The 14,786-nt window shown below is 45.9% G+C and overlaps 1 protein-coding gene across 3 annotated transcripts in view; it reads left to right on the top strand.

Annotated features, from left to right (window-relative positions):
• The window catches only part of DGKD (diacylglycerol kinase delta), a 755,036-nt gene that overhangs the window by 70,317 nt on the left and 669,933 nt on the right, over positions 1-14,786 (top strand). For all 3 annotated transcript variants that reach the window (XM_085634674.1, XM_085634676.1, XM_085634675.1), the window contains exon 3: positions 7,527-7,607. In XM_085634674.1, coding sequence (XP_085490800.1) covers positions 7,527-7,607 — 81 coding nt within the window. The remainder of the gene's footprint in view (positions 1-7,526; positions 7,608-14,786) is intronic.

Here is a 14,786-nt window from a genome sequence, read left to right as displayed (position 1 = left end):
AGACCAAAACCCTAACTGTAACCCGGTGATGACAAAGAAGATGGAGAAATATTCATGATCACATTTCCACACACTCCGCAGGGAATATGAGACACCAACCAACATAAAGGGAGAGAGTCAAAGGACTTACATTGATGGCCCTTATAGACAGAGAGGCCTCAGGAATTGTTATGAGTCATGACTAGGTCGACAAACTGAAGCTGCCACTTGCAACCACTCAAATCTTTGCCTATGGAGTCCTAGACCCACTACACCTAGCATGGACATTGACACTGATGTTGGCCACAGTGAGACTATCTGGCACACCAATATTTTTGTCATTAAGGTACACGCTGGCTGCCTGCTCAGTTGCATGACAGTGGACGAGCTTGAACTGATCCAATTTGCCCACAGCATACACTCATGTGGGATAGACTAGCTACAAAAAGACTTAGACCTCTACGGAATCCGGCACACCCCGGGCACGATGGGCCTTGCAAAATCCCACTAAAACGTTTCCTACCAACCATACTTGAGAGCGACCATGAGAAGACAAGCCCTAAGATATATAGTTGACCAGACTCCTGACACTGCCTATACGGGAATACAGAGCCCACTGGAAAACAAAACTCCCAGGAAAAAGGCAGTGAAGGCTGTGCCACTAATCTCTGGAATCCATAGAACACCTAGTATGCTGCTGCTCTGCGTTGCTTCCCCAAAGGCCAATCCTCTTAAGGCCCCTGTTCTTGCATCTTGGCATAAGAATGTGCTAAGAATCTGTGGCTTATATTTACTCGTCCGATGTTCCCATGGAACTAGCACGACTGGCATGTTCTTTGCAACAGCTGGAAGGATACTGAGGGACCATAGACCACACGTTTGTACACACCACCAGGTTTCATCAACTATGAGCTTGCACAAACTCAAACAATGAGCCTGCGGTCTTGCAAACTCTATGATTATACAGTATTGCTTCTAGTGCCTTTTTATGCTCCTTTTATCCCAGATGTATCTTATCCTAGGAACACATTTGCACATACATGCATTGGAGGCTGCAGACCGCGTTAGCAAATAACTCCTTGCCAGTATAACACTGTACTGTCTCAACCGCTTCTGTTACTCCATTAATAGGCTGTCTGTTCTTAAGACACATGCATAGGTCCGCTTTTGTGGCACTTTTCACTTTGAAATGTATTTGCACTTACTTACCAGCATGCTGCACCCTAGGCCAGTAAACCACTCCCTGTCAGGGACAGCATTGCAATGCCCTAATCGGTTTTTATTGGGTTTTACTATATAGGTTGGCTGCATTCAAATAGTTTTTAATGAGACACCTGCATTGGTTCAAATGCATGGCATATTTCACTTTGAAACACACTTGCTCTTACTCTCCATGCTGTAGCTTTGTGTTCTATGCACAAAAAGTATGCCGCCGCAGCCAAATGACAAGAGTCTAAAGTCTATTGATTTTAATAACAACTGCTCTGCGTCCCCCTGCATCCATCACTGCACTCTCATTGAAAACATAATGCGTCTGTCAAAGGGCAGACTATATTCCTGGCCCTATATTCTGATGATAGCCCCGCCCTTATTGTAACGATCGCACAATGTGACATTCAATTTGTGGATTTTAAAGTCTTTTAAAGGACTTATTGCCTGCCACCTGCTTTGTAAAGACTTTTGTTATAACATGATTTTAATTTGTGGATTTTAAAGGATTTATTGTTTGTCTCTATGTTATATGATGGAACCGTAAAGATTTTAATTAATCATACAATAAATAGTAATCGTCTGGTGGTTTGATGTGTAGACTTTGGCCGTAAGCCATACATTTATAGGGACTAAATGTTCAGATTCTCTACAGGCTGAGAGGTGCAGGGACTGTCTAATATTCAATTACTACAAGCTGTATTTTTAGATCTTTTTAGGTCTCACCAAGGCAGTGCTTGCGCTGTCTCTTTGAGACATGCTGTATTCAGTATATGGGCTTTCAGCAACACCCATCTTTCTAATTTGGCTCCTATTACTGTCGTTTGTAAATGACTGGTTTTCATTGATTAATATGGTCACTATTCCCTCCTTTTTTTCTTTTGTAACCTTCCATGAGGACTGCCCTTCTCATATGTGCTGTTACGCTTTCATGTTATTTACCATGCCTTGTGGGCACTCTTTTTGGTCGACTTTTCCTTTTTTGAGCTAAGACGCATTTGCATTTTTCTATTTCCTAATAAGACGCAGTCCCAGGGCGCTCTTAACCCCTTCCATGCCCATGACGGAACGGTTCCGTCATGAGCATCGGTTGCGCTGTGCTCATGACGGAACCGTTCCGTCATGGCCCCGCCCGCGCTCGAACCCTTCAGCACCGCGGGGGAATTCCCGCCGCGCTGAAGGGGTTAATCAGGCGAGGTCCCAGGGGTGCTTGTTCCGTGCACTTTCCCCTTCCCACTTTGGCTTTCGAGTGGCATTTGCATTTGTTTGTTTTCTAATGCTCGACAAAGTTTGTTCATTCGATCCTTTTTGGGTCTCGCCTAGCGACGCAGCGCATGCGCTGCTCGCTTGCGAGATCTATTGTCGCGATTTTGCTTCGGAAGCGGGGTGGAAGCTCCACCCATGCTTCTGATTGGCACGGGTCAAAAATGCGTGCTTTTCATTGGAAGGGAGGCATGTTTTGTTCCCTCCCTGTCTCCTGCTCGCCGTGCTTGCCCGGACAGGAGATGTGCACACATAGGGTGTGCGTGCATGGCGCTTCCAGTTTCTTTTGCATTGTATTCTCCCCAGTCCCGCGGGCGTCTCTTTTCATCACGGGGTTTCAGCACAGCGTGCGCATGGTTTGCTTTTACTTTGCCGTGCTTCCACTTTCTTTTGCATTGTATTCTCCCAAGTCCCGTGGCGTCTGTTTTCATTGCGGAGTTTTTAGCACAGCGGGTCCTACATACTTATATGCTACCTTCAAATGAGATGCCCACTATTCTTTATCATTTTACTTGGTGCGAGCATTGGCGGGAGTCGGGTTCAGTCAGTTGTTTGTTGTCAGGCATGTGGTGACAGCTGAGTGGGAGCCGGTTAGTCAGTTCCCGAAGGACAGCCTGTGCGACAGATGCCATGGAACCCGGGCCTTCGCCGCTGCCCCTGCTACCCTGCCAGGGCGTCTCGGGCGTCTCTTTCACCATCCAAATTGGCCCCACCCGGGGGTTTGTCCTGCTGCCGCCCTCCTCCGACCTGGACCAAAAGGTAACGGGCCGGCGGGTGCTTGTGACTAAGGTGCTGATTGGTAATTCAATAAACTAGGTGGTGAAGTTATCTGCACATTTGCATGACAACTACTTCCGAGCGGGTGATGGTGTTCAAAGGCTTTGGACGCGCCTGCCCCCGCTTTACCTCCCTCTGCCCCACCGCATCAGAACATGGAGTAATTGATATAGCGCTGATATAGCGCGTAATACGTCCGAGGAGGCATTGGAATTCCAAAATACTAGAAATAACAGACTCATGCGTGTGCCTGTATGTCTTTGTATATTTGTGACTGCATGCGTCTGTGTGTGTGTTTGTGACTGCTTGAACACAAGCGTGTGCCTGTACGTCTTAGTACGTTAGTGACTGCATGCGCCTATGTGTGTTTGTGACTGCGTGAACTTATGCATGTGCCTGTATTACTTTTTATGTTTGTGACTGCATGCGCCTATGTGTGTTTGTGACTGCATGAACTTATGCGTGTGCCTGTATGTCTTTGTATGTTTGTGACTGCATGCGCCTGTGTGTGTTTGTGACTGCATGAACCCAAGCGTGTGCCTGTACATCTTTGTATGTTAGTGACTGCATGCGCCTATGTGTGTTTGTGACTGCATGAACTTATGCGTGTGCCTGTACGTCTTTGTACGTTAGTGACTGCATGCGCCTATGTGTGTTTGTAACTGCGTGAACTCATGCGTGTGCCTGTATGTCTTTGTATGTTTGTGACTGCATGCACCTGTGTGTGTGTTTGTGACTGCTTGAACCCAAGCGTGTGCATGTACGTCTTTGTACGTTAGTGACTGCATGCGCCTATGTGAGTTTGTATCTGCGTCAACTCATTCGTGTGCCTGTATGTCTTTGTATGTTTGGGATTGCATGCGCCTGTGTGTGTATTTGTGACTGCTTGAACTCAAGCGTGTGCCTGAACGTCTTTTTGCTGTTTGTGCCGCGATAAGAGAAGAGGGGAGGAGCTTTATCCTAAAATGGTTGCTTGCGAGGAAAGAGGCAAAGGTAAGCGGTGAAGGGGACCGAATATGCTAACGAGCCATGTCCCTCCATTCCCTCTGCCCTACCCGCAGGCTCACTCCGCCTTCACAGTGATAGACCAGGGCTGTAGTATCGAGCGCAGCGGCTGATTCCTGGCACACGTTCACACTCCCAACAGAGTGCAGACCCGTGTTATGAACGGGGTTGTCTCTGTAGTTCGAGTACATCGAACTACAGTGACTGCCCCATTAAAATGGCTCCTCGTGTAGTGGTGTACATTACACCCCTGCACTGAGGAACCATGATTGGATCTAAGGCACATGGGACAAACATGTAAAGGGCGCCGTGCCTGCATGTAGTTTAAACAAAATAAAAATGGAATCATTCCTAAGCAGTGTCTTGCTGTTTTTCCCCCGCCCTCCCTGACTGCTGTCCGAGTTGCTTTGCTCCACCGTACTTATTGCTTTATGCTCACCCTCCCTGCAGTCAGTGTTGCTTTGCCCCATACTCTTCAAATGTCGTCTGTTTTGCCCCTCCCTGCCTCTCTGTCTGTGTTGCTTTGGCCTCACTGTCCTGGTCTGCTGTACGTGTTCCTTTGCCCCCACCTGCCCACGTTGCCCACAGGACATGTCATAACAAGCATTTGCAATGCAATAGGTCTCGCATTTACGCGAGTTTGAGCTATTGACATTGCAAATGACAATGCCTTTTTTTTAAAAACATAAATAAAAGGCAGTGTCATTTACAATTCCAATATCTTAAACTTGCCTACATGCGAGACCTATTGCATTGCAAATGCTTGTTTATAAAGCTGATGCCGAGACCCGAACCCTCTTCCCCAGGCCCAAAGTCGACAGCTCTATTTGTTATGCCACATCCCTATATGGGTATACTTGCTGCCAATTACAAGCTGTCCTGCAAGCTTGAGCCTGCTGTAGGTGCACCATTAATACTAAGGGTGGGCGAAGTTGGTGGAGTACCACTATGCGGAATTCTGAAGAGTTGAACAAAAACTCAGTGAACTCCGCTCTGTGACTCCGTTCCGTCTCATCCCAATTAATTAAACAGAAACCTCAAACACCTTTGGTAAAACAACAAGTATCTCTGTCTTCACATGCTAACATGCATATAGTCATTTCACAAAAGTGAAAATGAAAATATAGCAAGCAGTGAGAGAGGTTATGATTTTGGGGTCCTCCCTAACCTAGGGAGAGAACCAGATGCCTTGAACACAAAGAGCACATCATGCTGAACGATTCGGTGGTGGTCCCATCCTCTAGAATCTCGCCCCCTAATGCTTTGCTGGGCCTTTGGTTGGCATTGTATTTTTGCCCATAACTTTGCTTGGGGTGGTCCTAGGAAGATGGGACCACCATTGAATCGTTCAGCATGAAATGATCTTTGTGTTCAAGGCATCTGCTTGGTCCTCCTCCTAGGTTAGGGGTGGACCGCAAAATCATCACCTCTCTCATTGCCTGATATTTTTCAAAGTTCACTTTTGTGAATTGTTTATATGTTTTTTAGCAGGTAACGGTAAAGTTGTTTTATCAAAGAGTTGTTTGTGCCTGCAGTAGCTAACTCTGCTATGTGACGAAGTCGGAGTTTTTGCATGAATTCCGTGTTTTCAATCCAATGCAAAGTTAACAAATCTCTGCAACCTCCGCTAGCGGAGCAGAGTTCATTGCCTACAGTTAATTAATACATTGTTTAAGAGAACAAGCGCATTTTATATTATCGTTTTGAGGTTGAGCCTCTATTATTTTGCACTACTGCCCGCTACATACCATTTTTTTTTTTTATTTTCTTATTTTTAAATGTAGGTTATACATAATGTAGCACTACGTTGTAATTGGGCAACAAATCCATAAATTTCAGGCATCTGCTGACTGCCTTAATGTTCGCATTTGTATTTTTAAACACAAATAGAGAGGTTATGTATTTTACAAATATGGCTACCAATGATAGTTGATCCTAACGGGACTTTTAACTTCAAGTCCTCTTTCCATATCAATGATTTGGTATTTACATGACTTCCAAGGTTTAAATAAGCTTCCTCGGCCTTCCCTACATCGCGTGTGTGTCCCAAGCATGGATCCATACTCCGGGGGCGATTATTACTCCTTTTTTTACACATATTGCTCTCAATTTTGGCGTGCATACAATATTCAAGTCAGTCACCCCTATGTGCTCTTTCGATTGTCTCATGCAGTGGTGTAATTGCATATATAGGTCAAATTATCACTCCACTGCAAACAAAAAATATAATAAAAAATAGTGTCATTTACAATGCCAATAGCTCCAACATTCACTAGTGCCAGAGCTATTACATGTCAAATGCTTGTTTTGTTCAGTTTACGGAACTGTATACAACATAATGACACTAGCCGGCAAGACAGCTCAGTGAGCCAAATCCATGCTGTTGACCTGTGATCTGCAGCTCACAAATTTGAATCCCAGTAAGGTTAACTCAGTCCTGAAGTCACTAATTTGAGTGCCTTTAAATGCCTATTATTTACAGCATTTAGTCCGCAAATATGTCATGGAATACTTTGTAACACAAGTTATCACTACGTTTATCCTACCAGCAAGTACGTGGCTATAAACTAGAGGATTGGTGGGAGACTAGCTGTAAGCTGCTAGCTCAATAATGGAGATTCACTACATACAGGATCTGTCTGGAGCTTTATTAAGCTAATATTAAGTCTATTTGTTGAGAATGTTTTAGAATTAGAGTCTGTCTTTGCTGGTCTGATGTTAGGTGAAGTATCTGTACTATGTGTCTTTGATGCGACATGCTGTCTGTGTTAAAGGTCTGTTCCTTGTGCCTCTCCCATTAAGACAACAGAGATCATAGAGTCCAGGAGTGCAGGATTTAAATTTTGAGGTTTTGGACAAAACATGACTGATCTTGAGACTGGTTTAGAGTTAACCTGTGCTTTAAAGTGTGAGGTTTGCACCCAATGAGTGAGACATGAGATTTTATCTACAGTGAAAATTGAGGTCACCATTTAATCAGCATACATAAATCGGTGTTGAATTGGTCCACTAAAGCGGCAGAAACCCCTCATGGGAGGTGTTTCATGTACCTAAGTGTTGTGAAGAATAAAAGGTGCATACTTTTTATTTTCCCTGAGTAGATGAATTTAGAAATGCAAATCAAATATGCAAATGTAAAAGTGATGCCTGAGAAAGCTGAAGAGAAGTCATGGTATGAGGAAACAGTTGTTTTATCTGATATTTCAAGGATGCACTAGTTCTGCTAGGTTACTTTGCGTGAAAGTTCAGCAGTTACAATTGTGTTTCAATTGCTTTTCTTTTTCTGTTTTCAGTCCATTATTTTTGATGAGGTGGACCTTACCGATGCCAGCGTCGCGGAGTCTAGCACGAAGAATGTCAACAACAGTTTCACAGTAAGATATTCTTTTTCATGCAAAGTTGCTGTTTGCATGACTTTTGCCATAACTTAAGGAGGCAGCAAAACTCCATATAATGCTCACAAACAATACAACAAAAACTAGAATGATGGAGAAGCAAATCTGGACCGAGTAGAATTGGGTAATCAATCCCTGTCAGACACATTTTGCAGATGTCTGTCTCCTGCTCCTGTAGGAGACACTGCGTGATGGTGAATTTAGGTACCAGTCAGACAGGAAGCCAGGGGTGCAAGGCAGCGCACTACCCATACTCAGAAAGCACTCTTTTTAATTGCTAGCCTAACATTACAGCGGGAGAGTTAGCTGCTTCAGCTTCTTACATAATTTAGCACTACCTATAATTAAACTCTCATTCATTTCAAAAGTACTTTCAGAATTCCATATCAGTAACTACATCGGTCTACTTATCCTTTTCTCTGCTCCCCTCTTCTACATATACTGTCTCTGGGGCAGAAGATTGGCAACAGAAAGTGAAAGTCACAAAAACGATTGTGCTTTATTTTTATCAAGCAAAGGAGCAGCCTGTGTTGCTATTGTTTTATTTGTAATCTATGGAAGGCAGTTACCTGACAAATATACTTCAAAGACATTACTTACACATTGGATAGTGTTGAGCATTTTGGGATGTTTGTCTGTCCAGGTGATACTTGCTTACTCTATCAGATATATTTCTAGATTATTTGTGCCTTTGATGTTTGAAACGGTGGTAAAATAGAAATGACCAGATCCATCAGCACTGCAAAGACGTCCTGATATATTTTTTAAGTAAAATCCAAAAAGTCCACAAGAACATTGCTAGTGACTCAGAACCCTTTCATTATCACGCGATCATCTTGTCCCCCAACATATCTTTGGCCTTTTTAGTTAAAAGACAAACAAAATATGTAAAAGAAATTGAAAGCATGCAGGTATTTGATAGGTAAGACTTGCTCTATAGTGGTGCTTCCGAAACAGGGTAGTCCTCAAGACAAATGTGCATCATACCTATCTTCCTCATAAATGTGGATATTGAACTCTTCGCTATGATCCTGACAAAAAGATTGCTCAGGATGATAACATTGCTGGTTCTCCAGGACCATTGCGGGTTTATACCTCATAAAAGCACCCTGCACTGTATTAGCAGGGTCCACATTGCCATGGACCACTGACTCTCACCTGGATAGCCTTGAAGGCAAGATGCTCATTGAATTACGGGACGGATTCTATAATCATAAACAATGCTATCACTAAAACCTTTCAATTTCTTTTCCGGCTTTCAAGCAACGCGCCACCAGCCCACATTAGGTTAGGATTTGGGTTACCTAATCCGCTCATTGCTAGGAAAGGTCAGTACATACTGGTATGGAAAAGAATAAAAACAAACACCTTGAACCCAATGTGTCAATCGCTTTGGCAAGAAATACATGTAAATCAAAAAGACTCTGGCGTTATGGACATGTCCCAAATTGAGTGCCCTACTCAATTTGGGACATGTCCATAACGCCAGAGTCTTTAAAAAAAACCATTAACAGAATAACAAAACAATTGACGATGCTAAAGGACAAAGAATCCTTTGCACAAAGAGCGCACGCATGGATGATTCTGAACGAATACAAAACTTCCAAATCACAAACCTATCTATAAACTCTGTGGTCTACAAAACTAAAAAACAATTTGTTTTATCAGAGACATGTCGTGTTGATTAGCTTAGTATTTTAACGAGGAATCCTAGATTTTTTAAATAAATAATATGTTTTTGTGGTTAAATGTATTATTTTTAATATGTATCTGTTTTATTATATGTGGATTTTTCTAAAAAGTATACATTGTATGATTTTAAATAATCAAAAAATAAACTTAATTACTGCTCATTGACTTGGATAAAGCTTTCGACTCCTTCGATTGGAGGTTCATCCCGGGTGTGTTGATGTGACTGTGATTTGGCCCCCGGTACATGGCCTGTCTGTCCCCTATATGCCCAACCCCAGCACAGGTTAAAGTGAATGGTCTATTTTTCCCCCATTTCCGATCTGCAGGGGCACCAGGAAGGGTTACCCATTGTCACACTAATGGTTTGCTCTGGTCATCAAGCCACTTGTGACGTGGGTTAGGTTTGATGCCCAGATATGGGACTTTGACTGTATGGAGGACTGAATTGCTCTGTGCAGAAATTACATTCTCCACTTTTTGTCAGGTTTTCTGGACAGAACTATGGGCAACAACTACATCACAAGAGGGACTAGACAGGGCTGCCCTCTGTCCCCCCTCTTGTTCGCACTTGCGATCGAACCCCTGGCGTGCAGGTTGCGGCAGCATCATAAGGATAGAGCGCTCCAGTGTCCCTTGCGGCAAATACTGATCTCTCTATATGCAGATGATATGACACTATATGTCCGAGATCTTCATAATAACTTATACCCCTTATTGCGTGAATTTATAGTCTTTGGGAAACTTTCTGGAGTCCACATTAATTGAGAAAAATTACAATTTTTTCACCTGACAGCGGCAGTGGTTAAATTCTCTCTGGACTACCCGCTTGCATGGTGTGACACAGATTTGCGGTATTTGAGGGGCCAGATTTCTGGGGATAGAGACGAAATTATCCGCCTTAACTATGGAACTGCCATAAGCCGTCTTACCGCTAATATCACACGATGGATATCTCTACCTCTGTCAATGGCAGGCAGAGCTTCATTGATTAAGATGGTGGTACTACCACAGTTCTTATATCTCTTTCTGAACCTTCCTTATCACCCGGGACGGTTTTTCTTTAAAACGCTGTGATCTGAACTTATGCGCTTATTCTGGGGCGGTAGGCAGCCGCGAGTACAGTGGGCGGTGCTTATGAGGCCTGCAGCGCAGGGGGGATTTGATATTCCGGACTTTGAACTATACCCCGCTTGCGCCCAAGCCCACTATGTCTATTACTGGTTACACCCACCAGCATGCATGCCGCAAGTTGTGGCGGAGCACTGGCTAGCGGACCCGATTCCCCTAGATGGAATGATACACGCACAGTCTCGTCCTCGAGACACTGTCCCAACCACAATCATGGTCACAGTGGACGCATGGCAATATATCATGAAGGCCCTGGGGGTATCGACTCTTTACTCCTCTGCTTTACCCTTGACGTACCACCCACGACTCTCACTGTTGCAAGAGGAGGGCTTCCGACAATTATGCACTCGAGTGCGCAGACAAACCTGGGGAGACTTGTTTTGCAATGGAATTTTTTGCACGTCTGCTCAATTTTTGGGCGATGTACGACCTACCCCCTTGGAAATGTCCCTATTTTCGGCCTCCGGGCCATTTGCGGGCTCACGGCAGGTGATCAGCTGGTGTGGCCCTAGAGCCTGCACCCGGTCACCTCACCCTCCAACAGCCGCTGCTGCTCCCAGTCTAACGTGTGGCTGCTTCCACTCGGCCTACTGTGCAGAGGTGAATCACGCACCAAGACCGGTCTCAGCCATGGCCGCCACATACTGACCTCGAGGGCAGTGCAATACTTACCCTTCCCAAGGTGGCCACGTTTCGATGAAAGCACCTGCTGCCCACAGACTGCGACCACGCTGCTCATTCCGGTTTGGCCTTCTCAGCAGCTGCATCCCCCATTGGCGCCGGTCCGTGCTTCCCCTACTGGACTACCATAGTACACGTTTGCCCCTATGGGATCTTGCTATTCCCCACATCTAGAAGAGTTGTCGCACAACCAGCCTACATTGCTTGCCCACTGGGGGGGGGGGGACTACTGAGCTTACCCCCCTCCGGTCTTGGGACTTCTCTGCTAGGTGCGCACTCTGGTCCCTGTCTTCAGATTGCGGTTCCACCCGGAGCCATCCTATTGTCACTTACCTCTTGCACTGGAGAGCGGCATGGGCCTGCAAAGACCCTAAACAGAGGATTCTTCCTTTCGAGAAGCTCGTGGAGGCGGCCTGAGTGGGTGGCATGGGTATGGCAGAAGGCGGACAGGAAATGGAGCGCCTTGACGATTCCGCAGGTCAGGCTGGCTCACTGCTGCGTGAGAGGAGAGCGGGATTCAAAGCTTTTGATGGTAGGTTTGATGCCTTGGACAAGAATCTCGCATATCTGGGTGCTAAAATCCAGGTACATGATAGGCGCCTAGATGTCGCAGAAGCCTGTATATCTGACATCGAAGACTGTATGGCGCAATCCCTTAAAAGGCTTGAGCACGTGGAACGCATCCTAAAAGACGTGGCAATCAAAAATGAAGACCTGGAGGTGCGTAGTCGGCGGAACAACATACGCATTTTGGGTGTGCCGGAGTCCACCACCACGGGCCGTCTCGCCGTCTTTGTGCAGACACTGCTGGCTGACATCTTCAGGAGAAACTCCTTCACTCCTGGCTTCGTGGTGGAGCAAGCCCACCGCATGCTGGGGCCCTGGCCCAACCCAGGCTGCAAGTCATGAACTTTAGGGACCGGGACACTGCACTGCGCCTCGCTCATGAATGAGGCGATACCATATGGCAGGGTTATAAGTTATCACTCTACCCGAACTTCACCATCATGGTCCAGGAGGCCCACCGCAAGTACAATGGAGTTTAAGCCGCACTCAGGAACCTTGGCCTTAAGTACAGCATGCTGTATCCCGCACGGCTGCGTGTGGAGGTCAACGGCAGGGCCCATATCTTTGACAGCCCCACGGAGGTGCAGGAATTCTGCCGTGCGTAAAAGCAAAACACACCGACAGTTGCAGATGGTGTCAGACCCTCCCCTCCACACAGCGGCTCTGATGCTAGTATGGAACTTTTCTCTGGGACTGGATCTGGCTGATCTCCCCCGGCTGTTTCCTTTTCTTCCAGTCTGTGAGAACTTTGGGATATTACACTTCATCATTTAATGCTTCATATAGCTGGTTCACTGATGTGGCGTTGCCACCCCCTGCTGGTGTACAACGTGGTTATGTTTTTGTGTTTGCGGATGTACCATTTTTGGGTTTTTTGCATTTCCTTGTTAATTCGATTGGTACTTTTGGTATATTTGTCCATTTTGGGTAGGCCTTACTTGTTTTTACTTGGTCACGTTTGGTCACTCATATGTTTTGTCACAGTCATGGCCCCCATTGCATTGCGGCCAAATACATTTATCATTGCTGCTTGGACCTATAATAGGCCCAGCTAGGTAGTGTTGAAGGCCCCTCAGACCTATTCCTGATGTCTTGGAACGTTCGGGGTCTTAATGACAATCGCAAAAAGCAGCATATACTACACTATTTGCTACAACATAAAGTTGACATTGCCTTCTTGCAGGAAACGCACTTGCCCACATCTGACTCCGCCCGTTTCGCTTCCAGTTGGGGTGCGCATAGATATTTTGCCAGTTTTAGCAACTACGCTGGAGGCACAGCCATTCTCATACACAAGCGGGTTCCTTTTAGCCTCCGCACGGTTGTTAGCGACGGCGAGGGCAGATATACCATTGTAGTTGGAACATTGATGGGACAAGGGGTGGCGCTGGTATACGTATATGGCCCGAACACTGACTCTCCAGACTTCTTTCCCTCCTTGCTCACTCAGCTCATAAAACTGGGGCCCATGGTTTTCTTAGTAGGAGGGGACTTCAATATTATCCTGGACCTGTCCCTAGATAGCACCTCCATCTCCTCCGATTCCAAACCCCGCACGCGCCGTGCCCTCCTGTCCTTATGCGAGCAGCTCTCTCTGCTAGACATCTGGCGCACACACAATCCCTCCCTCATTGAATCCACTCATTATGCAGGTTACCACAACACCTGGACCAGAATTGATTATTGGTTGCTCTCCCCAAGCGTCCCCAGTTGGTATCACTCTATCAAGACTCTTCTGAGGACGTACTCCGACCATTCTCCCGTGTTACTACTTCTCAAGGTCCCGCGTTCGGAAGGGTTTGAGAGACAATGGCTCTTCCCTAGCCGAGCCCTAGAGGATGAACTGTTTCAAAATTAAATACGTGAGGCAATTGAAGACTACTTTGCTATCAACACTGGCTCAGTAGACACCTCGGCGGTACTATGGGAAGGCATACATATGAGGTATATGTATTGCTCAGCATGTCGGAGTACTCCGCGATCTACTCACCACACTATCCCGCTTAGAGCGCGAGCTAGCAGACTTCGACAACACCCAGATACAAACTCACAACACAGACACGGAAAAGAGGCTCGTGGCCCTTCTCACAGATTATAGGGACACTGCTGTTCGAGAAATCCTCTTTATGGGCAAATACCACACTGCAAAAAGGTACGGAGAGTGCGAGAGGCCGGGGCGAGTACTTGCCCAGATGCTTCGACCCCCATACAGTTAAGCCTACGTCACCGAATTGCGGTCATCCACAGACCAGCTGCTTTCTGACACCTCGGAAATTGGTGACGAATTTCTGGCTTATTTCAAAACGTTATATGCTTCCAAAATAGGGCAGGACCGCGCTGCCCAAGAAGCCTACCTGTCTGAGATTGCGTTAGTATACCTCGAGAAGAACATGCAGGATTTCTTGGTGGAACAGATTCCCGAAAATGATGTCCTCGGGGCTATTGACATGCTCTGATTGTCCTCTGCCCTTGGGTTGGATGGGTTCACGGGTGACTTCTACAAGGCATATAAAGATCTATTAGCACCCCGACTTATCGAGGGATACGCAGAGGCCCTGTAGAAGCAAATATTACCTCCCACCCTTCGCGAGGCGGTCATTATTCTTCTCCCCTAACCAGGCAAAGTTCTGTGGGTCATACAGGCCCCTGTCGCTATTAAATTTAGACTATAAAATCCTTGCTAAAATTATTGCTGGGCATCTGTCTCAATTAATGGAATTCATCATCTCGCCTGCTCAATCTGGCTTTGTTCCCCTCCGTTCCACATCGTTCAACCTCAGAACTCCATATTACATAGAATAAATCTGGAAATACCAGCGGCCGCAATTCTACTAGACGCGGAAAAGGCACTTGACTCTTTAGAGGGATCTGTTTTCATGTCAGTCTTGCGCCGTATGGGAATACCTATGGGGTTCATGGCAACCACGGCGCTACTTTATCTTTGCCCAACGGCACGCCTCTGGTTAAATGGTACACTCTCCCAGCCCTTCTCTCTATCTCGAGGCACACGCCAAGGCTGCCCGCTATCGCCTCTATTGTTTATCCTGGCTATGGACCTCTTAATTAGACACTTCAAGAAAAGCACTTACA

Source organism: Triturus cristatus, chromosome 11, assembly GCF_964204655.1.
Source record: "Triturus cristatus chromosome 11, aTriCri1.1, whole genome shotgun sequence".
NCBI classification, from domain to species: domain Eukaryota; kingdom Metazoa; phylum Chordata; class Amphibia; order Caudata; family Salamandridae; genus Triturus; species Triturus cristatus.
This window is presented reverse-complemented; position numbering and strand designations above follow the sequence as displayed.